The sequence below is a fragment of the Canis lupus genome, chromosome 2 (assembly GCF_011100685.1).
Source record: "Canis lupus familiaris isolate Mischka breed German Shepherd chromosome 2, alternate assembly UU_Cfam_GSD_1.0, whole genome shotgun sequence".
Classification (NCBI taxonomy): Eukaryota; Metazoa; Chordata; class Mammalia; order Carnivora; family Canidae; genus Canis; species Canis lupus.
In genome coordinates, this window is record NC_049223.1 from 27,406,041 (window position 1) to 27,431,401 (window position 25,361).

The following is a 25,361-nucleotide window of genomic DNA, read 5'->3' on the forward strand; positions in this document are numbered from 1 at the left end:
TGTGGCCTGAAGTGTCTTCTGGGGGGAGGAAGGGGCCTGAAATGGGCTTTCCCCCAACCATATAATGCATTTTGAAACTTCAAACAATGGTGCTGTGACTCTTAATGAAATCCCTTTTTACATCCAGTGCAGTAAGTTAGCACTTGGGGGGATAATAGGCCCTCAGAGAGTCTGAGGACCCTCCTGAGCCCTCTCTAGAACTTAGAGTAACTGCCCAATTTCATGTGTGGTGTTGTAGGCACCTAAACCCATATTGGACTACGTTTGGAAAAATCATGTAGGTCGTTATCTGAGAGAAACCACATTTAAATAAATTGAGCGTTTTTTTTCTGTCCCTGACAACAAGAACTTAAAAACTGTCACTAACTAACATAAACTATAAGAGAAGGAAAGGAAGGGGCATCTCCTGGTACTGAGAAATTTACTAGTCTAATTAAATTAATAGATTGAGGTTCTTTTTTAATTAAAACTCAGTTTTTCTCTCTGTCTCAGTCAGTATAACGTCATGGAAAATCTCATATTTCCTTGGCAAAATGATTCTCCTGCACTTTGTATACTCTCCAGTTTAGATCCTGCTTCAATCCATGCTTTCATCTCAGGCAATGCAAAACGGCTAATCAGCACGGAGGACATTCTAGGCTCCGTCCAGATCCCTTTGGGTCGCAGTCTGGTTTTCGCGGGCCCATTCTTTGCTCCCTCGCTGTGACCCGAGCTGCTCCTTCCTGAGCTTGCATGCCGTACAGAGCTGAACTGAGGCAGGAGCTAGGAGGACACCCACATAACAGGCCTGCTTGCCTGCAAAGCAGCGTGTACTTTTAAGAGATCCACCTGCTTCTTTACTTTTCTTTCACACCTTCCCCCAATTTAAAAATAATCTGTTTGCATTTGTGTGTCCACTTAGCTGTGTCCCCACAGTTCCTTTACATCATTGCCATGAAACACATGAACTTTCCAAATGATTTCTCCCACTAGTTTATCATTTCTGGTGTCTAAAATGTGGCATCAGTATCAAAATATTTGAAATTTACTCATTTAATAAGCAGATTTTTAAATATTCCACAAATTTTTTAAAAACAGTCTAAGCCTTTTACCTTAGCTGTTTGCCTAATTAACCAAATGACTGGCTCCCTTATTCCCCAGCTTTGTATTCTTACCAGAAAAGCGTACTTGTCCACAGGCCTTTACACTTGGTAACAAAAGATCCAACCCGAGTCATGCTTTATCTGGGAACTTACTTCCTTTAAACACAGTCATTATTACATATTAAAGGAGAGCATTTTAAAAAGGATTATGAAGGAGAGGTATGATCCTCAATAAAAAGTTAAAATCTCACTTCAAGGTGAGAGTCCTCATCATCATCATTTTATATTTTGCAAGAGAGAGGACCAGCTTTCAAATTTTAACCAGAATATTTAATAAGAGCCAAGAATTATTGAGCTCCTACTCCTTTTATACTCCAGATATTATTCTAACTTCATTGACTCATTATATTTCCCAGCAGCCCAGTAACTGAGATCCTATTATTATTCCCCTCAAGGGATGGTGGGGCACCAAAGGGTCGAGTCACTGGCTGAGCATGGTGTTTGAACTCAGTCAGTCTGGGCTCGGGCCACATTCTTGCCTCTGTGCTCCCAGGTGGTGTCCACTTCTGTGACAGCTGTTCTTTCCCAATGTCCAGATTTTCCCCTTTTCTCTTCTTTTAAATACGAACAGAAAAAGCAAATATGTTTAAAGTTGAGCTCATTTTCTGTAAGAAAGACCAGCCGAATTGTCAAAGCTCAACTATAAACACATTTGAATGGGAGTATCTGAATTGCTTAAAATAATATTTGCTGTTGAAAAAGAAACTCCCAAATGGCACAAACACACACAACAGAATTTAACTTCTCATTCTAAAATCCAAAATGGGTGTTCTTGATCAGGGACTAGCTCTTCTCTGAGGAGTGGTTTGTGAGCCTGGCCAGGATCTTTCCAGCTCGTGTCTCCATCACCTTCAGCAAGTGGCTATTACAATTGCCATGTTCATGTGCTTCAGATGGGCCCCAGGGATTGTGGCAGGCTGTGTGTGAGGACAGCATGGCCTGAGCCTGGAGGTGGCGTGCGTCACTTCTGTTCAACTCTGTGGCTGGAGCTCCATCCTGTGACCACATCTCACCACACGGGGAAGCAGGGACAATGTCCAGTGAGCAGGGGACATGCCCAACAGCTAGCAGGTCCCAGCTGCAACATGTCGTGATAACACATTTCACATGTCCCGAAGAAGTCATGGCACTTCTTAATGACTATGCCATAGAATATTTTAAAATTCATACTCCTACAAAAATGTTGGCTACCCTAATGGTATTAGAGGGAGGGGTATGGAAAAGGCATAGATGGATCTTTAAGGGTAGTGTCATTTTCTTGTCTTTTAAGTGCTTGTGTATTTTTAATCTTTTTTTCCCCATTTGTTTTAACTTGTAGGGCCCTTTAAAAGGACGCAGAGTTGAAGGAATTCAATACGAAGACATTTCTAAACTTGCCTGAGTTTGAAAATCTTTTAACACATTAAAATCCTAAAACATCAAATTGGTGTTCACCAAGGCATTATGAGACTCTACTGTGTTAGGGTGTTTCTTTTGTATAAAGCAAATGGATTTATTTAAATATTACTGTATAGTTGTTCAGCAAAGCTTATAGCAAAATCTAATTATGTCTCACGAAGTATCAGAACAATGTAATTTTGTTCGTGTTTTGTTTCCTTTGTAATATTTCCTTAATGATTTTTTAATCTTCATTAAAAGAATGTTATTGAAAACTGTTTTATATAAGATGATTTAGAACCCTGCAGTTAAAGGAAATTCTTCATATACTCTATATTTTCTGTAGTAAAGTGGTAAAGTTGAACTATAAATATAATTACACTTTTTAAAGTCAGACTATAAATAGAGTCACAGCTTTATTGAGATCGAGCTCACACACCATATAACTTTGCCCATTTAAAGTGTACAATTCAGCGGGTTTTAGTGTATTTATGGAGTTGGGAACCCGTACCCTCCACTGTTTAATTTTAGAACATTGTCGTCACTGCAGAAAGACACCTGTGCTCATGGTCACTCTCTGTCCTCCCTCAGCCCCTGGCACCCACTAGTTTACTTCTGGTTTCCATGATTTTCCTGTTCTGGGCATTTCACATCAGTGGAATTGTACAACCTATCGTCTTTTTATGATGAACTTCTTTCATGCAGCATCATGCTTTCTAGGACCATCCACATCCGGGCACAGATCAGTACTTCCTCCTCTTCCCTGATGCACCGTAGTCTACCATATGGGTAGGCCACACTTTTAAAATCCATCTGTCAGTTGATGGGCATTCTGGCTGTTTCTGCTTTGGCCTGTTGTGGGCAATGCTGCTATCTGAACTTTCATGTACCAGGTCTTCTGTGGACATACGTTTTCAGCACCTGGGGATGGAGTTGCTGAGGTTTCCTGTAACTCATGATACCATGTTTAACATTTTGAGCAGTCCATTTTACAATCCCATCAACAATATGAAACTATACACTTTTAAATTATAGAGCCAAAGGGATGCCAAAGAAAGGAAATGCACCTCATAGTTGGATTATGAAAAAGAATTTAAAAAAATAAATGTACAGTTCACATGACAAAAGGAGTGGACCTTAGCTTCCAGTAGGGTTCAAAGAGTATCAGGGCTTGGTCTCTACCACTCTTCCTTTCTCTGTGTTGGCTCCACTCTCAGTCCCTCACACCAGGAAGATGGCTGCCAGTATCCCTGGCTTCACATCTTTCTTTTCTCCCACAGTTTTTTGTTTTTTTTTTTTAAGATTTTATTTATTTATTCATGAGACACACACAGAGAGAAGCAGAGACATAGGCAGAGTGAGAAGCAGGTTCCTTATGGGGAGCCCAATGTGGGACTTGATCTCAGGACCTTGGGGATCATGACCTAAGCCAAAGGCAGATGCTCAACCACTGAGCCACCCAGGAGTCCCTCTCCCACAGTTCAAACAGAAGACCAGAATTGAGGTTTAACTGGTCCACACTGGGACAAATCACTCCAAATGCAAGGGTTGGACTATCCTGATTGGCCAGACTTGGGTTGTGTTCCAGCCCCTAGGCCATCTGTCTTGGACTTAGCCGCAGGGAGAGGCGATAAATTCTGTTGTCCGGAAGTAGGAGAATATGTGCTGGGAAACAGAAGACAGCATAAGAAATAGTAACGGGATGATCCCTATACCTTTTGCCAACACGACTCTTCAGGATGAATTCAAGTGTGTCTGAACTAACTTGACAGCGTAGGAACATGAAAAGGAGCTGAGTTTTGGAGTTGAGCAGGCTTCGAGTAGCATTTTGGCTGTTCTGCTCACCAGCTATGTCATCTTAGAAATGATCATGTTCTTGAATTTCAGTGTTTTTAATGTTTTGTCAAAAAAAAAAAAAAAAAAGGCGTCCCAGCAGGGTTGTGAGAACTACAGAGAATACATAGTGTCAGACGTGGTGGGCACTGGTTCAGTAAATGGAGCCACACATCTGTGGCCTGGCCTGGAGAGTTTCAGGAGGGAGAATGGTTCTCCCCGATAATAATATTAGTAAACCATGACAGATTTCACATGTCTTCCTCCCCCAGATCTCTAAGTTTGGAATCCCCTCCCTGGTTTTCTTCATAGGAAAAAATGTTTCCTCCCTACCTCCCATATTTTAACTATTTTCCCCAACATACTCCTGAAATTATCTCAGAATGAGAATAAATAGCATAATCGAGGAAGCTCTTAACTTTCAAAAATCTGAAGTACAAAAATATGATTCTAGGCGACAGGACGTTTTTCTCTATAAGTTCGTGGAGGCCAGTAGTGGTTACATTACACAAAGTGGCTGCGGACACCTAATATCAAGTTTCATATGGACTTTTTTTCTTTTCAAATCATTGCAAGCTACTTTTCTTTACACAGACTTTTTTTTTTTTTCAGAGCAATTTTAAGCTCACAGCAAAATTCAGCAGAAGGTACAAAGATTTCACATCGATCCCCTATCCCCATCCATGCACAACCTCCCTCACTATTCACATCCCCCACCCAGGTGGCACATTAGTTATAATAAACCTATGATAATGATTGACACATCGTCCTCATCCAAAGTCCTTAGTTTATATTCGTGTCACTATTGGTGTTGTACATTCTGTGGATCTGGACACTTTGATAATAAAATGTAGCCACCGTTACAGTGTCATACAGAATAGTTTCACCAGCCTAACAATCTTCTGTGCTCTGCTGTCCATCCCTCTCTCCCCCCATTTCAACCCCTTGGCAATCATTGATTTTTTTTTTCCTATCTCCATAGTTTTGCCTTCTCTGTAATGTCATGGTTGGAATCCTATGCAACCTTTTCAAATTGACTTCCTTCACTTAGAAATATGCACATAAAGTTTCTCCATGTCTCTTCATGGCTTCATGGCTCGTCTCCTTATAGCATTGGATAATATTTCTGGACATACCACAAGCTAGCATTTCCCCTACTGAAGGACATCTTGGTTGTTTCGAGATTTTGTGGATTATAAGTAAATCTGCTATAAACATCCATGCATAGTTTTTACATGGACAGGTTTTCAATTCAGGGTAAATGCCAAGGAGTGCAATTGCTGGATCATATGGTAAGAGTATGTTTACTTTTATAAGAAAATGCCAAACTGTCTTCCAAAGTGGCTGCGCCATTTTGCGTTTCCACCAGCAATGATTGAGAGCTCCTGTTGCTCCACATCCTCTCCAGCATTTAGTGTTGTCAGGGTGATTTTTGGCCATTCTGATAGGTGTGTAGTGGTATCTCATTGTTATTTAAATTTACAATTCCTTATTGACATATGACATCGAACATCTTTTCATGTGCTTATTTGCCATCTGTGTTTCTTTGGCGAGGTGTCTAAGTCTTTTGCCCATTTTTTAATTGGGTTGTTCATTTTCTTATTGTTGAGTTTTTGTGTGGGTTTTTCTGGTAAAAGATTTTTGTTTCTTTGACAGAGAGCACTAGCAGGGGGAGCGGGAGTGGGAGAGGAAGAAGCAGGTTCCTCACTGAGCAGGGAGCCCAACATGGGGCTCTATCCCAGGACCCCAGGATTATGACTTGAGCTGAAGGCAGAAGCTTAACCAAATGAGCCATCCCGGTGCCCCATTATTGTTGAGTTTTAAAAGTTCTTTGTGTATTTTGGATACCAGGCCTTTATCAGATATGTCTTTTGCAAACATTTTTTCCCAGTATGTGTGGCTTCTCTTCTTATTTTTTTTGAAAGCTATTTTTCATCATATCACTTGAGGTCATATCAAATTATCGCAATAGTGTCTTGGGAAACCAGATTCCTTGAGTTTTCTTCATTGGGCACGCCACTGGATCCTATTGCCTTCTCTGCTGCTTTTCCCCTGTCTACTTCTGTCTATCCATTTTTGCTTTCATACTTGAGTAAATTCATCCAACAAACATGTACCGAGTACCTCCCGTAAGTTAGCCATTGTAGTGGGTACTGGAGACGTGAGAAGTGGGTGTAGACCCAAGGTGTGTTGTTTAGAAATTGACAATGTTCAGTGAACTGATACTCAAGTGAAAGGATTGGCCAATGAAAAGAAACTTGATAGTCTGGGGCAGCTACTTAAAAATCCCCCCTAACTTTGCTGGGCCTTAGTAAGAGACCATTAACTGGTAACAGGATACACCTCAGTTCCTACTTTGCTAAAATAGAATCAAAGGATTAGAATATGGATCAGCCTTGAGTTGGTTTTAGAGTTGACGAAGTGCCCCTAGAAATGTTAAGTGGATAACTGAATCGTTATACTGTTAAAAGGAAGCATCCTTCATTTTTCTTTCTCCCACATGGATATTCCAGAAAAAGTCACCAGTATAGAGTTGGCCAGTGTGAAAAAGTCTTAATAATACTAAATTTTTACATCATTTTTATGTATCCAGCATATATATGAACATTATTTAAACATTTTTATGTATGCAGGCAGCCAGGTAACTTTTACTCTGATCTTACAGGGTCTTTGGAGTGACTTCTATCTCTTTCAATTAGGATAAGGCTGAAGAGAAAATGCTACTTTATATGGTATTAAGTGATCCCTTAAAGCATGCAGAATGATTTGCGTAAGATCTCATACCAGTATGTACTAAAATAGTTCCTGATTCTTAGTTCATTTTTACTACACATAGGAGATGATCTTTAATTTTCTTTTTTTCCAGTTATTTCTTTGATTGACCAATTATCCAGCTCTTAGAAAATTTATTTAATTTTCAGTAATTTAAAAACACAACCAAACATATAAACTTATGGCAGAGATGCTGTTTTTTTTTCACACACAGGCTCTTATTTCCCTGACAATTAGATGTATATATTTGCTTGGTTTAATGGAAACTGTTTAGATTTATATTTATGAAGAGCTTTGAAGCTACGCTAGATGATAAATATCTATGACAGATAACAGCCTGTGATACTCTAGATGAGGTTTAAGTTGGATACCGTTACTACATACAAAATTAAATACTGATCAATTCCCAGTGGGTTGCAAAGTGCTCCAAAGAACAAGCAAACATAATATAGGTAATTGTCAGGTTGTTTTCCTTTATTGCTGAAAGCATAATACTTTCAGAAACTAATCAAGAGGTAGACAGTGGAAGAGTTTCTTCCTTTCCAACTATCCCTGTTAATTTAGTTCTTTCATTTGAAATTCAAAATTGATTATTCATTTGTAACTCTAATGATACTGAGAAGGCATATTACTGGTCTCAATGGGGACACGCGGGCGGTATTAATGCAAGTTTAGTTTTATTATTCAAAACACCAGCTGTTAATAAAAGTTTTGATAATTTAAATAACATGGATTTGACTTTAAATCTAGTTTATTTGATAGAACTCTTGTTCAATATCCTGCATATAAATGCACAGCCCAAGATCATCATTATTATTTTCAAAACTACAAAGCACATGTAAAGTACTAGGAATCAAACTACACTTATGTATCTAAAGGTATAAAAGTCTTAAAGGTATAAAAGTTTTAAAGTCTAAATTTTGACCAATTTTTTTACAAAGTAACAGAATTAATGATATGAACCCACTTTTGAAGTTTGTGCTAATATGAGCATTTTAAGATCAGCATTTTTGAAGTAGAAAGTGGGAAGGATATAGACTTTTTTTTAAATGTATTGTTGGTAATCATAGATGAAGCTGAAAGGCGATTTACCTCTTCAGCCCTGAGATATATCACATTTCTTTAATATTTTACAAGTAAGGTAAAAGATAATCATTTGGTTTTTCAAATAGAAGTCGGGTGTATACAAAAAGAGTTTTGTGTACTTTCTAAAATAAAAATGACTTCTACCAATTGTGGAGAGAAAGCTTCATAAAAATGTACCTTTAAACATCTTTTTAAGTACAGTTTTACCACTTTGGCCTTTGAAAATGTATCCTAATTCTAGGAATTGATTTTATGGAAAGTACAGACTTTACAATGACTCAGATTTGCACCATACCGCCAAGATCCACCATATTCATGCAGACATAATGAAGTTGATTACTTGTTTATTTATTCTGCCTTTTAAACATCATTAGCCTTTTGTGAGGACATAACTTGCTCATTAAATTTATTTTGAAACAAAGTCTAATCGCACAGGGTTTAAAATGTAAATGGCATTAGTCTCAGGAGTTGCTTAAATGCAAAAGGTCCGCAAGGAATACTCAGGAAGCCTCTGTGTTCAGAATCATTAAATCTGAGTGAAAGCGTGTGGCTTTCAGAGAATTTGGAACTGTGATAGTCTCAGAATTTATAGTAACTCAACACTGGGTGCAATTAGCCATGTGAGGTAATGTCCAGAGCAATTTTAAATATGTGCAGAATTGGGGAGCACCGTAATCTCGGAGGTGGCCTGTCAGGGAGGCAGGACTGTTAGGGGAGATTGTCATTTAAGAGGCAGGCGCCTACCCCTCTGTAATATATCTTATTTGGAGAATGGCTTTGAGAACAGAAAGAGGTTGGTGAACTAAGGCCTTGCAGTGGTTTATTTTATGTGTGGCGACTTGGCTGGGTCATGGGACACCCACAGAGTTGGTCAAACATGATTTTGGGGTATTTCTACAAAGGTGTTTTTGGGGTGAATTTTACATTTAAATTCTAGACTGAATAGAACAGATGGTCTTCTCTAAGTGGGCCTCATCTAATCAGTTGAAGGCCTGCATAGAACAAAAAGGATGATCCTCCCCCTGCAAAGAGAGAACTCTAACTGCCTGTGGATTTCATCTACAACACGGATTCTTCCTGCCTAATGGCCTTCAAACAAAAACATTGGCTTTCCCTGGGTCTCCTGAGCCATCAGGCAGCCCAGCCTGCAGGTTGGACGCTACCAGCCTATATAACAATGTGAACAATTTGTTGTAATAACTCTTTCTCTTCCTGTATGTATACATTTCTGTTTCTCTGGAGCACCCTGACTTACATAGGCTTTCATAGACGAAAAAGGAAAGCCAAGGCTCTGGAAGGAATCTTGGCTAACCATATTGGGCCATCCCAGGTACCGTGGCGAGTCTCTCCCAAGAACTGGTGACAGGGCCTTGGTATTTACAGCCACAGAACAATTAAGATCAAGTAACCTCCACGTTCTTACTCAATATTCGCCAAATAACCTTCTCCAAAAGGAACATCCCATGTACCTGACAGCATAAGAATGTACTCAGCCTACCTGACCCTTGAGAATAATGAGATCATCACAGTAAATGCCAAATTTCAGGCTGTGTCCGGATGCCAGTCTGACTCACCAAAGCAGCTTTCCTTTGCATGACCTTGATCAGCACATCTCAACATCGGAAAACTCAACAAAATCCTAGATCTTCTTTGCAAAGTATTTATTTTCTTCAGATGTAATTAACAGGTTTTATAAAACCACCACGACGTCCGGTTAGTTTTTTAATTATCTGGACTGAAGAATGACTGCAAGAGTGGCAGGGAAAAGCCATACATACAACAGATAATTTCCAAAGCTATCAATCTTTAAGGACCTTTTGAGAAAGCTATAAAGCTGAGGCACAAAGTAATCCTTGTAATGTCCATCGATGAAACCCTTCCCACTGTTGTGCACAAACCAACAGGAGACGTCTGTTCCAAACACTCGATCTGTTCGGTAGTCTTTCTGCAGACCTCTGCAAGGGAAATGGTGTGTATGGTTAGAGCACAGACCGAGGCTTGGCCAGCCTGTATGTCTGGAAAGGAGACATATCCCCACCCCCACCACCACCTTGCGGTTCGTTGCAACTTTCTTGCACCCTTTCTGCTTGCCCCCACCCAAGCTGTACTGAACATCATTCTCTGGGGCTTGGTGTTGGAAGAGCAGAGATCAGCAGTGTATCCTTAGATCATTCAAATAACCCTTTGGAGATGTACCGATACAGATTTTTCCAGCAAGGTGAAGAGTGCAAATTAACTTTTACGCGGAACGAAGGTGGGAACCAAATGCCGACGTGCTGTGGGCCTACTGCACGTGTCACCTGCAGGACGAATCTGAGATGCCTCTCACCTTCCCTGGGCAGGTGAGTGTCCTATCTAAGGGCGATGCCACCTCTTTCTGAGAAATTCATGCCTTTCACATAAAGGACAAATAAGCTAATGAATTCAAAAGGCATAGGGTGTATTGTCACTCACGATCTTTCAAGTATTTTGCATCACAAGGTGCTTGCAGTCCCTGAACTTGAAGCCCATCATTTACCTTTGTCATTGGAGGATAGCCGATGTGCGTTTACAAATCTCAGATAACTACTATGATTAACTGTGCTCACCATTTCCTCCTCAAATATGCTCACTGATGCCCATTGGTAACTCACTGGTCTCCAGTCAGCCGGAACCAGGTGACTGGTGTCCTCACTAAGAGTTCATCATTTTACTTCCCGAATCTATTTGTGGTGGTACGTCGGACTTAATTAGCACCGCAATTTCATTGCATACTTATGTGGAAGCCAATGACATCCGTGAGCAAAGAAAGTCATTTCTTATAGAGCTAAGTGGATTGCTTTGTGAAAACTCTTAAAATGAAAAAAAAAAAAAAATCCAGAAAAAAACTCTGCTTTAAAATGCTATCAGCACAGGGGAGACTGCTGTAGAGGATTAGGAGAAACTGAAAAGACCCATAAGAATGTTACACTCAGAATGCTTTGCAATCTGCAATTCTCACTTCAGAATGAAGCACACGGATAGGGCTTGTGTGAGAAAAGCTACACAGAAATGCATTCTTTAGATTCATACTCAGGAAGAAGACTCCATCCAGTCTTACTTAAACATATACGTTCATTCTCTAGCTCTATGGTTCATGGGTATTTTTTTTTAATATTTATTTTACTATTTATTTTGAGAAAGGTGGGCAGGGGGAAAGCAAATCTCAAGCAGCCTCCAAGCTAGCTGAGCACAGAGCCTGACTCAGGGCTCGATCTCAGGACCCTGGGATCATGACCCGAGCTGAAACTAAGAGTCGGACGACGCTCAACCGACGGAGCCACCAGGCGCCCTGGTTCACAGGTGTTTTTACAATTTCCTCCTTCGATCAGCTTTCTCAGTAATCTAGCTTATGACCAGGGCTCTTGCAAATAAGGACTAGCTAGACAAGTAGGTGCCGTCAAATGCCAAGAGCAGTGAAGCTGGCCTGCCTGCAGCGTCCTTATGCAACCGTAGTGGATGTGTCCCTTCCTGATGAGCTGTTCCGTCTGACACAGGGAACACTTGCAAGAGCTTTCCTTGCTTCTGTGTCACTGGGTGAGTTTAATCCCGGTAGGAGCACTCTCCGTTACTGTTGTACGCATCCACGGCCTACCTGGTGACAATCAACGTATGTCCCTTCACTTCCATGCTTGCCTCGGGCTTCTCGGGGTCCTTTCCGGGTCGTTCATTGAAGATACGGATCTTTGGCTCATGCATGAACTGGCCTAGCGAAACAAAGTGCAGACGCCGATTTACGCGGAACCCAAGAGTAAATAACTAATACAGCCTCATCATCATTTGACCCCGGCTTCATTTTGGTCCTCCAGAATTTCTGGGGTAGAAAGACATATTAAGAGAAGGACAGAGCAATGGGAGGGATGGGTCCTTCCCAAGAGTGATGCTGGGCCGCTAGCCCCACATTCATCTGACATACAAGTCTGACCTACTGGATGAGAAGTAGACAAGAACGCCCCGGTGCTGGGGGTGGGGAGGTACAGGTGAGCACCTGCCACATAGTTTAAATCACAGAGACAAGTTTGTGATGTCACATGCTTAAACTGGAACCATTCCTTAGAAAGTAGGGAAAGGGGACCTAGACGCCCTGCTTGTTATCATAGACTTCCCAAACCAGTTTACCTGTTCAGTTAGAAAAAAAATCTCCAGCATAAAACTGAAAGTGTATCCTGTGGCTCTAAGTTGCCCAGAGTGTGAGGATAAAATCCTGGTTCTGGGAAAACCTCACCTGCAACAGCCAACAGTCTTGGCTAGAGCATCCCTGAGTCACCCTGCATGTCTGTGCTGGGCTGTACGAATCATGTTTGCTATCCTTTGTGTATTAGGATTTTTTAAAAAGATTTTATTTATTTATTCATGAGAGACACACAGAGAAGCAGAGACATAGGGAGAGGGAAATGCAGGCTTCCTGCAGGGAGGCTGAAGTGGGGACTCGATCCAAGGACCCCAGGATCAGGCCCTGAGCCAAAGGCAGATGCTCAACCACTGAGCCACTCAGGTGTCCCCATGTATTATGATCTGATATCAAAAACCCTGACCAGCTAGGGAGAGACTGCCCCTTCCAGAGCTAGCTGATTCTGAAAGACAGCAGAGGACTCAGACCGGAACAAGCCAGACCTCTTCTAGCTGGCCTGCGTGACCTGGAAGCCATTCCAGGGCCAGGAGCCAGGTGAGCAGAGGCCACCCTAGAGCCCCAAGCCTGCCGAGATGTTGCAGGCTAGCCAACCTGGAACCACCTCACCCTACCTTGTCCTACAGAAACCACAGAGGCTCTGGCCTAAACCTGTTGCTTTGAGTTCCAAACTAGAGCCTGCCCTCCCTCCGAGGCCCTGCATCACAGGCCTTGTTTCTAGGGGAACCTGAGTGACAGTAAACATTTCTGGCCCCAACGGCATTGGCCCAGGTGTGGCCTAGTCACTGGTGTAAATCAAGAGCCAGGCACAGAGCGTGGCCCCAACCTGTCCTTTGAGCCCCAGTCACTTGCCCAAGTTCTACCCTCCAAAGTTGCTCGAGACCGAGCGGCCCCCCACTTGCCAGGTGGTCGCGAAACACTGTACCTATGAGTCCGTGGGCTTTAGGTGAAAACTTGTTTGTGGGGGGAACGTAGATCCCCAAAAAGTCTACATTGACTGGATGCTTCTTCCAAACGCGATGGAGTAAAACAGAGAAGGACATGTCTTTATCCAGGGTGATGGTCACAGTTTGCTCTTTCTTCACAGAGACGAGCACCCTGGTGTGAAAACCAACATGGAGTCAGCGTTTCCAGAACACACTGTTTAGGAAGCCATTCCTCCCCCCATGAACACGGGCTCGCCATCCCGTCCTGGGTGGTCCCACTAGTGCACGAAGCCCTCTCTCTACAACATTTTTGCCACAGAATGCTGTTTTCACTCCCAGCTCTGGAATTCGGTCCATTTAGATGTTTGTACAAAAACAATTAACAGGTAATAACAGGAAACCATGACTCGTAAGATGCAATCCTGGTGTTCTGGGCATGCCCTGACAGGGAGTTGGCTGGGGCTTTTTGTTGGGTTCATTCACTTATCCAACGTGTATTTACTGAGCCCTTACTACATGCCAGGCCTCAGGCTGGCGCTGAGACACTCGGTGGCCAAAAGACGTGGACTCTGCAGCCAGGGACTGGGCAATAGGTCACAAAATACTTCCTGAACCTCAACTTCACATTTAAAACCACGACGGTAAGTTCTACGTTTTTATCAGAGATTTCTGGATTTATTCACGCAGTCTTGCATGGAGGACAGGCCCGAATCCGATGGGATTGTACTTGCCTGTGATTAATGATGTGAGCTGTGTCAGACCAGGACAGGACGGACGTCCGGGAGCCCCTGGCTCAGGGTGATGGTCTCAGTGCTGATTTCTACTTTCACATCTTCACGTTGGAAATAAAATCCCAGTTTTCCAAAATAGGTGCGGAGTTTTTCATTCTTGGGTTTCTTGGCACCAATGAGCTCTCCATTGACCAAAATCCCTGTGGAAGAAAACATGCTTTTTTTCTCTCTCTCTCTGTGCACCATGTTTTTGTACATTTGGGCACCATAACTCAAATTTATAAAACTGGACAATAGGGGAAAATTATTGTCTTTTTTTGCTTCAGGACTTACATTTTTTCCTATGCCATGCTCACTTTGTGTCATTTAAAGTATGTCTCATCATACTTTAAATGAATTATATCACAATAAGATCTGCTAGTTCATACTCAGTTTCTTAGCTATTCTAATTCCCTTAGGAATATATTTATAATTCATTCTCACTAACTGTCAGGGTTTGAAAATTCCAGGACTCCTATTAAGGTGGGAAGGAAAGAAATCCCAGGTACGACAGTGAAAGATGGCAGTGATAAATTGCCTATTTCAAATATAGTATCTTTTTATTTACCTGATTCTGGATCAGAAACAAGGTTGAGAATTTTTCCAGGTTCTGAGTCAATATTGAAACAAATATTCTTTTCATTTTTTGGCAGGTAAATGATGAAGTGTGGGTCATTTTCAACTGGAAAACATACAGAGAAAGTGAAATCAAACAAAATCATAAGAAGGAAGGTGACATGGAGCAAGCACTTTATTCCTGAACATCTTTAACTTAAATAATTACAATGCTTCTACTAGATGCCAGGTTCTCTTCTAGCGCTTCGGGGCCTAAGTGGTCCGCCCCCATTGTCCCTTCCTCGTGAAGCTTCTGTTAAGAGTTTTAAGTTATTTTACAAATATAGGGTATACTTATTCTGAAGCTATCACATATGATCTAGGCTAGAGATAAAAAAATGAATAAATAAGACAATAAGAAAAGCACACATACACACTATGTATATACACATATATACGTGTATATAGCGAGTATTGTATATAGATAGATAAAAATATGTACGTTTTGAGTAGCTACAGACAATACATAAAAATAAAGGCGACATAATATTATTTTTTGGCATATAGATTGATATTAATCAATTCCAAGAGCAATGAAGCATCAAGCTACACTCAACAAAGAGCTCCTTTGCTACTGGATGACCTTATTCTGGCTGATATTTCTTACTTGTTTGTTTGTTTAATCATTCAACAAAGAGTTAATGAGGAAAAAAAACCCAACTCTGTCCAAAGCACTGAATCAGGCAATGTTTGATGTACCTATACATAAGTCATGGTCTTATTTATAAGACCTTCAAGAAAGTCATAATTTAATGAAAGAGTGACCAAGATGCTCTCCTTGATCAAACTTTGCTTAGGCTCCCCCGACCTTTTCAATTAGTCCTCAGCTTTTGGACTTGCATGTCTGTCTCTGTATTTTCCAATTTTTTTAACAGATCAATTTTTTTAAGACTTTATTTGACAGAGAGAGAGAAAGAGAGAGAGAATGAGAGAGCGCACAAGCAGGTGGAGGAGCAGAGGGAGAGAGAGAAGCCGACTCCCCGTGGAGCAGGGAGCCCAATGTGGGGCTCCATCCCAGGACCCTGAGATCATGACCTGAGCTGAAGGCAGATGATTCACTGACTCAGCCACCCAGGACCCCCTGCATTGTCCAAGTTTAGCAAGAATCCTAGTAGCTTGGCTTACCTAGAATCTCCACCCTCCATATTGATCCCCTTGATATAGTGGGCTCCTCATCCCCCAATGCCCTCCAGGTGACATCTGATCACCTGACTGCCTTCTGCAAGAATCCTGTTAGATGGGTTTGGCCAGAATCCTCCTTCTTCCTGATGTTTCCTCTTAGTGATTTTCCACCCACAGCCTCCCCGCTGTTTTTGTCTATAAACTCCCACTGTGCCATGCTGTATTTGGAGCTGAGCCCAATCTTCCCCACCCAACAGCAAGGCCCTGTGATGGGGGTCCTCATGCCCATGGTGACGCCCCCCCCCCACTCCCTTGAGTAAAGTCTTTGTGACGGTGTATGTCTAACGAATATCGTGAATAATTGGTTTCCTTAGTAGTTTTTCTTTTGTAGAGATAGACCCGACCACTGAGGTCAAAGAATAAAATAAATGACACAATAATGGCCCAAGGGCAATGCCCTGAGGGTAAAGATGAAGCGGTGCCCAACCCCGCCTGGCCAGCTGCGAAAGGCCTTGTAAAGGGGTTCTCACAAAGCGTCTTGAAGCTGGGAAAGGCAAGAGACACAGGAGAGACAGATTTTATTCTGAGTGCACAGAACAAGGCACAGCTTGGAGGTATAAATGTTGGTGATTTGTATGCAAAGTAGCTCAGTGTAACCAGGGGATGGGTTCTGGAAGGAATGGAGGAAAAGACTGAAAGGGGGGTCATGGAGATGGAGCATGGCGCCAAGGAATGGAGCTCTAAGTTGGGAGCTACGTGAAGTTTTTGAGAATAAATGTGACATGATTTGATTTCAGGGAAATCACTTGTCAGGGTATAAATTAAGTCTTGGAACGTGGACATGAGAAGATCGGTTAGCAGCCAGAGCAGCAGTAACCCAGGCAAGAGATAGTAGATTCAATGGGAAATGGGATGGGTGCAGGAGGGAAAAATCCAGAGACAGGTGATAGAATCCGAGCACAGAGGCACGCTTCAGCACTTCCAGGCTTCCAGCCTCGGCCATCGAAGGCAGTGGAGAGAGGAAGGTCTGTATGGTAGGAACTGCAGTGCTTGTGTTTCCAGAATGAAACTGGAAGAGCAGGCTTCCACTCCTTGAGAGGCTGCCGTGATCTAGATAGCATCGCGAAGCCCCGTGCAAACATCAACTCAACTCCTCACCGTATCCTCGCAGAGGACAGGTGACCTGTTAGTAAGTGACAGAGCTATGACCAAAGCCAAGCTGTCCGATGACAAGCCCACTGTCCCACCCACTCCGATACGCTCATTCATTTTCAACTGTGTGTTTTGGAACACGAAATGCAAGATAAGCTAATCCAGAGCAGGAATACAATCTTGTACTTCTTTGCACCCCTCACACCACTAAACTCTTGCTATGAGGTCAATAAATACTTGGTTAATTGATTTTGTGTTGAGCTGGGCACTAGAGGGCATCATTAAAACACAGAACAAAGGTTTTCATTTCCTCCCCCCCCCTCCCAAAATCATTTTGTTAAGGTAACCTCTTCCTTTACATAAATAGAGTGTTTTGAAATTTTTTTTGAAGGATATTGCTCTTATTAAAGATAATCATTGATTTTGCCATTTTAATTTTACCAAAATCCCACTAATCAGACCTGCTGGTGAGTAATCCCAAATCAGCTCTGCCATACTGATTTGATATCATTCTAGGCAGCAGAAATGATACATCAAATTAGGTGAGTCTGTGCGGCCTTACATTTAGAACAGGTTGAGGGTAGGGTAGATTGAGGACTCTGTGATGACTTCATAGGTTCCTGAGGACCGAGGGTTAACGAGTCTCTATGAGGAACCAGGAACCAACGTTATAATCACTCTGCAATTTATCACCAGCTCCATTTTACAGGTGAGCTCACTGAGACCCAGGGGGGTTCCAGAGCCTGGGTCCCCCTGTCACGTGGGCAGAGTTTGACCCCAGAATTCTCGGACTCTCAAGACCTTGTCCCTTTGACTGCATCATACGGGTGACTACATACACCCAGAGGAACCGCTGCATTCATACTGGAAAGAATATTGAAAACGAAGTTAGCTTTCTCTCTCCGTGTTTCCACAGAAGCTTTGTTTTGCAAAGCAACAGTGTGAGCGGCTCGTGCACCTGCCATAGGTGCTTTTAGAAGAATGAACAAAAGCAAGCGAATTTTGTTATTCTTACTCTCTTAGTATGCAGACCAAATAATTATTTTCTAACAAGGTTAAATAATGTTCTTTCAAATTTCATGTATTCCGACGCCCTGTCTCTTGCTCTGAGAGCCACTCGACAGGGTAAAGATGGCAATTTCGTCAGCACTGTAACCTTTCACACGGCTGCCCTCCCCACGCGTGCTGTGTTGTCAAGTTAGCACTGCTAACTGAAAGCTCGGGGCAGAGTCCCTCCTCAGGCCCTGTGGTCGGACGTGCTGGGGAGGGCAGTGGAGGGGCCCCTGGATGAAGCACTGCCCCTGATGGAAGAGCGAAGAAGCAAATCACTTTGGGCCCACGAATAGTCATTTTAGAGACAAGCCATCGGGGGTGTTTGGGGGGAGAGATGCACTCACTCTACAAATAGATTCGATGTCCCCGCTACATTTTCTCTGTTACAATATGGTTTCAGGGAGTGGTGAGTATACAGTCTTGAGAAATCCATTCCGACAGTCAGAAATTTTCTTGCTAAAAAAAGTCTGCATTCCAGGCAGTCTAGAAAAGCTGCACACGTCCAGGGACATCGGGAGCTACTCTGCTATTGAAATTTCAAACCACCCCAATCGAGCCCCCTATCCGGACCTTCCCACAGGGAGAGGGATGTGCTGTCTCTCTGATTGTTGAAATGTACTCCTTTCTAAGAAAAAAAGAAAGGGGAGAAGTGCACAGACTTTCTACACTCGCTAGCTGATCGCCAGGCAGCCGTCACCTCTGTGGGGAAAGGTGGCAAATGCCAGATTTGGAAGGAGAGAAAAACAATAGGAAACAACATTAAAGTCATTTTTTATGGCAAAATGTATGGCTTCTGATCCTTAATAATAGCCTTTATGTATCATCTCTAATGTGCTAGCCCTTTCAGATGGCTTCACACGGTGTCAACAACCTGGCTGCGTAAGTGTAGTTATGCCTACTTGCAATGTACAGCAACATGAAGTAACTTAGTAAGTTCACACGCAATCTCCGAAGAGAATGTTCTTTGCATTGATACCCCATTGGCCCACCCAGCATGAGAAAGAGCATCCCTTCCATTCCAGAGGGTTCACATCATACAGGTGGAGATGGAGTGGTATGGACCCAGTTGTACCCCCAAAATTCATACATAGGAGCCCTAACCACCAACAGGATGATGTTTGGAGGTGGGGTCCCCAGGATGGGATTGGTGCCCCGATGAGAAGAGACACGGAGAGCTGACCTAGCTGGCACGATGGTCTTGGACTTCCCTACCTCTAGAATAGTGACAAATAAACGTCTGTTGTTTAGACCGCCCAGCTAGGGGCTCTGGGTGTGGCGGCCCAAGCTGATGAACACATGCAACTGTCTTCTTTCACTGGAGGTCAACCATGCCCATAAAAGTCATCTGGTTTACCAGGACCTCTCGAATGTATGTATATGCTCCACAGGATTGTGATCCAATTGGGAGCCAGGACCTGAAAGCAGTGGTAAAGGTCTCTTACCTCTCATCACATGTGGGGGAGGTGTGGCCTCCAGCACTTGAGCTCCCAGCACTGGCATTGGGATCCTGGGTGTTGGGGAAGGGTTGACCCAAGATGGGACTGAATTCGAAGCAACTTTGTTGCCATAATACAGGGCACCTGTGTGGAAAAACCTGTCTCTGTTAGTTTCCAAGCTTACTTTTCCAGAGAGATTTCTTACAACTTCAAGAATCTGTTTTATGCAGACCTTGTGTTCTCAGCTAAGGTTTTCTCTCATTAATTTTGTTCCAGAATTTTCTCTCTTCCAGCTCCTTCTGTCTTTATGGGTCTGCCATAGGGTTCTCTGAAGAGTTTGGGACTGGGGCTGTGAGAATTGCCCCACAGAGGCTGGAGAAGGTTGTCCACAGCAGCCCCTGGAGAAGTCCTGGATTATAGTCAGTCTCTGCCTGGATCTGCTCCTATTTCCTCACCAAACAACTATCTAAATAACTGAGTTTCTCAACCAAGTAGTTTCCCCTTCTGGTTACAAAAAGTTCATTTTAGGGGTGTCTGGGTGGCTCAGTTGGTTAAGCATCTGCCTTTGGCTCAGGTCATGATCTCAATGTCTTGGGATCGAGCCCCACACTGGGCTCCTTGATCAATGAGGAGTCTGCTTCTCCCTTTCCCTCTGCCTCTGCTCCCCCCACTTGTTCTCTCTCTCTCTCTCTCTCTCTTTTGTTTTTTCTCAAATAAATAAATAAAACCTAAAAAAAAAAAAAAGAAAGGAAACAAAGTCCATTTCACTTTCCGATATACAGTCTTCTTGTCGTTGAGAAAACAAATGGCAGTTCACCTAGGCATCTTAAAATCACTTATAAATGCCAGTTTATCTAGGGTGAGTTTCTCCTGAGATAAATTTAGCTGTGGCACCCAGGCTATTACAACCAGCACCCAGAGGTAAGAGTTCCTTGAACCCTGGATCACTGCAGTAAAGCTGGCGTGTCACTTGCACAAAATGATAATGTGTAAAGTGTTCCCTCCAGGGTATGCAGGCCATTGTCAGCACTGTGTTTCAGCAGGACAGTCCCTAAGAAAGCGAGGGCAGAAAGAAGGTGATGAGCTACATCTTTTAAACTTGGTACATGGGCCCCTGGGCACACCTTATGACTTTCCACAGGACACAGAAATCATGGGTGGCTTTTATGACAATTTTGAGGTTCTCGGCTTCCACATACACTTCCTAAGAAAACTCTTTATTCTAGTTTAGAAGTGAAAGGCTTGCTCTCTCACCAAAAGATACAAATGCAATGAAACACCGGGACACCTGCACCCCGATGTTTCTAGCAGCAATGGCCACGATAGCCAAACTGTGGAAGGAGCCTCGGTGTCCAACGAAAGATGAATGGATAAAGAAGATGTGGTTTATGTATACAATGGAATATTCCTCAGCTATTAGAAATGACAAATACCCACCATTTGCTTCAACGTGGATGGAACTGGAGGGTATTATGCTGAGTGAAGTAAGTCAGTCGGAGAAGGACAAACATTATATGTTCTCATTCATTTGGGGAATATAAATAATAGTGAAAGGGAATATAAGGGAAGGGAGAAGAAATGTGTGGGAAATATCAGAAAGAAAGGGAGACAGAACGTAAAGACTGCTAACTCTGGGAAACGAACTAGGGGTGGTAGAAGGGGAGGAGGGCGGGGGGTGGGAGTGAATGGGTGACGGGCACTGGGGGTTATTCTGTATGTTAGTAAATTGAACACCAATAAAAAATAAATTAAAAAAAATTAAAAAAAAATCCTCTGGGGAAAATTGGTGTAGTGCCGAAAAATGCAATGACTCCAATCCATTGCCAGGAAAACAGATTGGTTTGCAAATCAGACAATTTCTAGTTCTTTGCTTTAAGCAGAATTGAAGTAGGTCGTGAGCTGTCATGCGTTAGATCATTAAAAATAATTTTTGAATACTACGTCCTATGTGAGTTTGCATATAACTTTGAAGACATTATAAGTGAGTGACAATTGCTGTAACCAAATTCATTCCATTCTTATCTACTTATCTGTGTCAACAAGATTTATCAAGACTTAGGCTTAAAAAAGATTATTATTTTTTTAAGACTTATTTTTAAGTAATCTCTACACCCAGTTTGGGGCTCGAACTCACAACTCCAAGACCAAGAGTCGCATGTTCCATTGACTGAGCCAGGGGGTGCCCCTAAAATTTTTTCTTTAGCATTGACACTGAATCTGATCTCTTTCAATCTATTAATAAATAGCATTCACCCATAGATACTCGAAAAAAACACTGTCACATTTTTTCTCATTAAAAGATGATTTCTAATAAAATTTTATTTATGGATATTGAATGTATAATAGTTGTACACTATTTTGACCAATTATCTACTTGTGGTAGTTTTTTGTTGTTGTTGTTGTTAAAGATTTTATTTATTTTATTTATTTTATTTATTTGAGAGAGAGAGAGAGCACAAGAAGGGGAGAGGCAGAAGGAGAGGGAGAAGCAGATGTCCTGCTGAGCAGGGAACCTGATGTGGGGCTCGATCCCAGGACCCTGAGATCATGACCTGAGTTGCAGGCAGAAGCTTCACTAATGAAGCCACCCAGGTGCCCTACTTGTAGTAGTTTTAATAAAACTCTAGAAAAAAATATAATAAAATTTAATAAATAATAAATTTAATAAAATTAAATAACAATAATTATATATCATTTGTATATTATATATTTATATATTATAATAATATAATACTTTTATAAATAAATTTAATAAAATTTATTATTTTTATTTATTATTTTATTTATTATAAATAAATTTAATAAAAATCTAAAAAAAATTTTTTTGAACACTCAGAATCTAATGGCCACAAGAAATTGAAAAAAATTTAAATTCGTATACATTTTTCTTGCAGAAGGGCAGGATGATCAATAAAAGACTTTCCTGGGTAGCAGTGTATTTATTACATTGAGACATGATTCTGCCAGAAATGGAAATACCAGTTCAAATAGAAAAGAAAACACTATAAAATTTCCAGCAAGTAAAACAGAATTTGTTCATGTATTTTTTAATGGATGATGGAGAGTACCAAGTTTGATATCCCATGTCCTTGGGTACACTTAAAAACAGTGATGTAACAGTTTTATTTTAAAGTTCAAAAAAAATAAAATAATAAAAATAAAAGTTCAGTGTCAGGGCGCCTGGGTGGCTCAGTGTTTGAGCATCTGCCTTTGGCTCCGGGCGTGACCCCGGGGTCCCGGGATCGAGTTCCCCATCAGCCTCCCTGCAGGGAGCCTGCTTCTCCCCCTGCCTGTGTCTCAGCCTCTCTCTCGGTGTTTCTCATGAGTAAATAAATAAAATCTTTAACAACAACAAAAAAAGTCAATGTTTACACTATGCCTCAAATTATATTCATCGCAACTACTGAAGCATGGTGCAAAATGGTTCAATGTTGACTTAAGCATGTGTGTAGGGGTCCACAGGTCCTCAAAATTCCTCTGGGAGCTAAGTGAGCAAAAATGTTCTAAGACCACAGCAATGGACTCTCTCAAAGTAAATCGACAGGAAGAGCTCGGACCCCCAGGGACACAGGGCTGAGAGCACAAGGAGGGCTGCAGGGGGAGAGAGGCAGAGGGGGGAGCACCCTGAAGTCAGCTGAGGAAGCTGACCCCTGAAGGGCATGCAGGAGGGCACTTGATGGGATGAGCACTGGGTACTCATATAGTATGTTGGCAAATTGAATTTAAAAAATAAAAAATAAAAAATAAAAAATAAAAAATAAAAAATAAAAAATACAATACAATAGAGCTGACCTGTCGTATTTCTCCACCAGCCAGGAGCACTGACCTGAGCAGCAGGAGTGGTCTTGCGGCGGGGAGTCGGCCAGCATGCGCTCATCCCCTGCCTCGTTCTCAATCACCATCGTGGTGAGCGGGGTCAGGATGTGATGGTCCAGAGACATCTGCAGGATGGTTTTTGTGATTTTCCTTTTGCTAGCAGCCGTAGGAGCCAGGCTTCTGTATTTAGGAGATAGAGGCATTAGAGAACATTACCGCACTTCAGGCCCACACCCCACGGATTCAGGGCTCAGCCGGGACCCTGGGGACCACAAGGTACAAGAACGCTAACTGGCTCCGTGAAGCTGGTATTTTACTTAGCCATGCCATCCTAAGGATTTTTTTTTCAAACAGACTTCATTTTTCAGATGGGTTTTAGTTTCATGGTAAAATTGAAGGGAACTCCCTGCGCCGCACACCGCAGTCGCCCCCAATATCAACACCGCCCCCACCCGAGTGGTGTATTTGTTACAACCAGTGAACCTGCACTGACACTTCATCAGCACCAAATCTGTGGTTTACATCAGGGTCTGCTCTTGGGGTACGTTCTATGGGCTCGGGCACACGTACAATGACATGTGTTCACTGCTGCCGAATCATGCAGGGCAGCTTCACGGCCCTAAAGGTCTCCTGTGTGACGCCTGGTCGTCCTGCCCCCCAAGCCCCGGCACCCACCCATCCATTTTACAGGGACTGTTTCTTAAAAGTCCCTATGCTCTAACTCCAGCCGGGCGTGGGGTATGTGTACTTTGGCCGTGAAGGCACCAGGATGCTTCTGAAAGGGGCAGGGATGGTTCTCGCTCACTTGAAAGCCACCGCTACAGCCCCGTGGCTGCTTCCTAATCGGACACCGTGGATTTCCTCTGTGGGTACAGTCCCACCACCGTATTTCATGTCTCCCTGACCTAGTTCGGAAGACTCTGCTCTGTCCTCCCGGGAATGTGCTCTGGTAGGTGGGAGGGGGCTCGGGCATGGTGGTTCTCTTCGTCAGCACCTGCGACTTGTCCTGCTCGTGGTCAGAGAACGAGGCACTGCTTAGAAGCCTAGTTCTTATGTTGGGCAGTTTGGGGGCAGGGGGGCTGAGAAGCCAGCGATGGAGGAGAGAGCAATGTCCTTCGGTGGCACTATAATCGTAAATTTCTCGTTGGCCTACAAACTTTGCAAAAGTAACTAAATGCAAATGAACTACTGATACACCCCCAGCAACATGATGGATTCTCACGGACACCGTGTTCAGTGAAAGAAGCCAGAAACAAGAATATGGGTTGTATCATTACAAGACGTTTGGTCACAGAAAACTAAATGATGGTGACAGTGGTTTCCAATGTGGGTGGGGGTGGGGGTTCTGTGGGAAGAATAAGGGACCCTTCAGGGAGGACAGAAGTGGCCTCTAATGATCCAGGTGGTGATGACAATGGGTGACACATATATAAGAATTCATTGAACTGTACTCTTAAAAGTCATGCACTTCACCCACTTTATGTATGTCAGACCTCAATAAAAAGAAAGGAAAAAGAGTGAACTCAGCTTTGCTTCAGGTGCTTGGAACCAGTGGAAATTGACCATCCAAAGCCTGAATTAATTTGCTGGCCTTTCTGAGTTCCACATCCTTTTTGTGTATTACTTCAAAATACTCAAGGCAGACCTCCTACTTTTGCAAATTCCCCATTATGTATACTCTTCTTACCGCTCAGCCAGAAGTTGGTTGATTGTCAGATAGGCCCACAATTTCTTGGTGAAATTGGGATCTGCATGCTTGTCCTTTGATAGAAAATCCTCCAAGTCGTCCATCTGGGCCAGAGTTTCTAAGACTAACTCCGTGTTAGCCTGGATGATGGAAGATTCAGTTGAAAGACATCGAGGGGGCCAAACTACAGTTAATCAAGCCACGTTTTTCATATCTACTGTGAGTGAATCAGGGAGCTACGTAACTTCAGGGGAAATACAAAATAATTCAAAAAATACAAAAGAGGAAGTAAGTGCATACATCCAAGGGTTGGGATTGGCTTGGGATGAAAAGGGAAGGATTTACAGAATGGCTTTGACCATGGCATAGATATTCTCACGTCTTCTCTTTCACTTTATTGCTTTTATTCCACATGCAAGATTCATGG

At 42.5% G+C, this 25,361-nt stretch overlaps 2 protein-coding genes across 2 annotated transcripts in view; one reads left to right on the plus strand and one right to left on the minus strand.

The window, feature by feature from the left end:
- KIN (Kin17 DNA and RNA binding protein) overlaps window positions 1-2,794 on the plus strand; it is a 35,530-nt gene extending 32,736 nt beyond the window's left edge. Inside the window, exon 13 of the mRNA XM_038530165.1 lies at window positions 2,461-2,794. Within this exon, the coding sequence (XP_038386093.1) occupies window positions 2,461-2,523 (63 nt within the window). The 3' untranslated portion in view covers window positions 2,524-2,794. The remainder of the gene's footprint in view (window positions 1-2,460) is intronic.
- A 7,056-nt stretch (window positions 2,795-9,850) lies between these two features.
- ITIH2 (inter-alpha-trypsin inhibitor heavy chain 2) overlaps window positions 9,851-25,361 on the minus strand; it is a 35,898-nt gene continuing 20,387 nt past the window's right edge. The window contains 9 exon segments of the mRNA XM_038530170.1: window positions 9,851-10,165; window positions 11,824-11,935; window positions 13,283-13,455; window positions 14,015-14,073; window positions 14,075-14,214; window positions 14,622-14,735; window positions 19,438-19,575; window positions 23,258-23,427; window positions 24,935-25,074. Coding sequence (XP_038386098.1) covers window positions 9,937-10,165; window positions 11,824-11,935; window positions 13,283-13,455; window positions 14,015-14,073; window positions 14,075-14,214; window positions 14,622-14,735; window positions 19,438-19,575; window positions 23,258-23,427; window positions 24,935-25,074 — 1,275 coding nt within the window. The 3' untranslated portion in view covers window positions 9,851-9,936.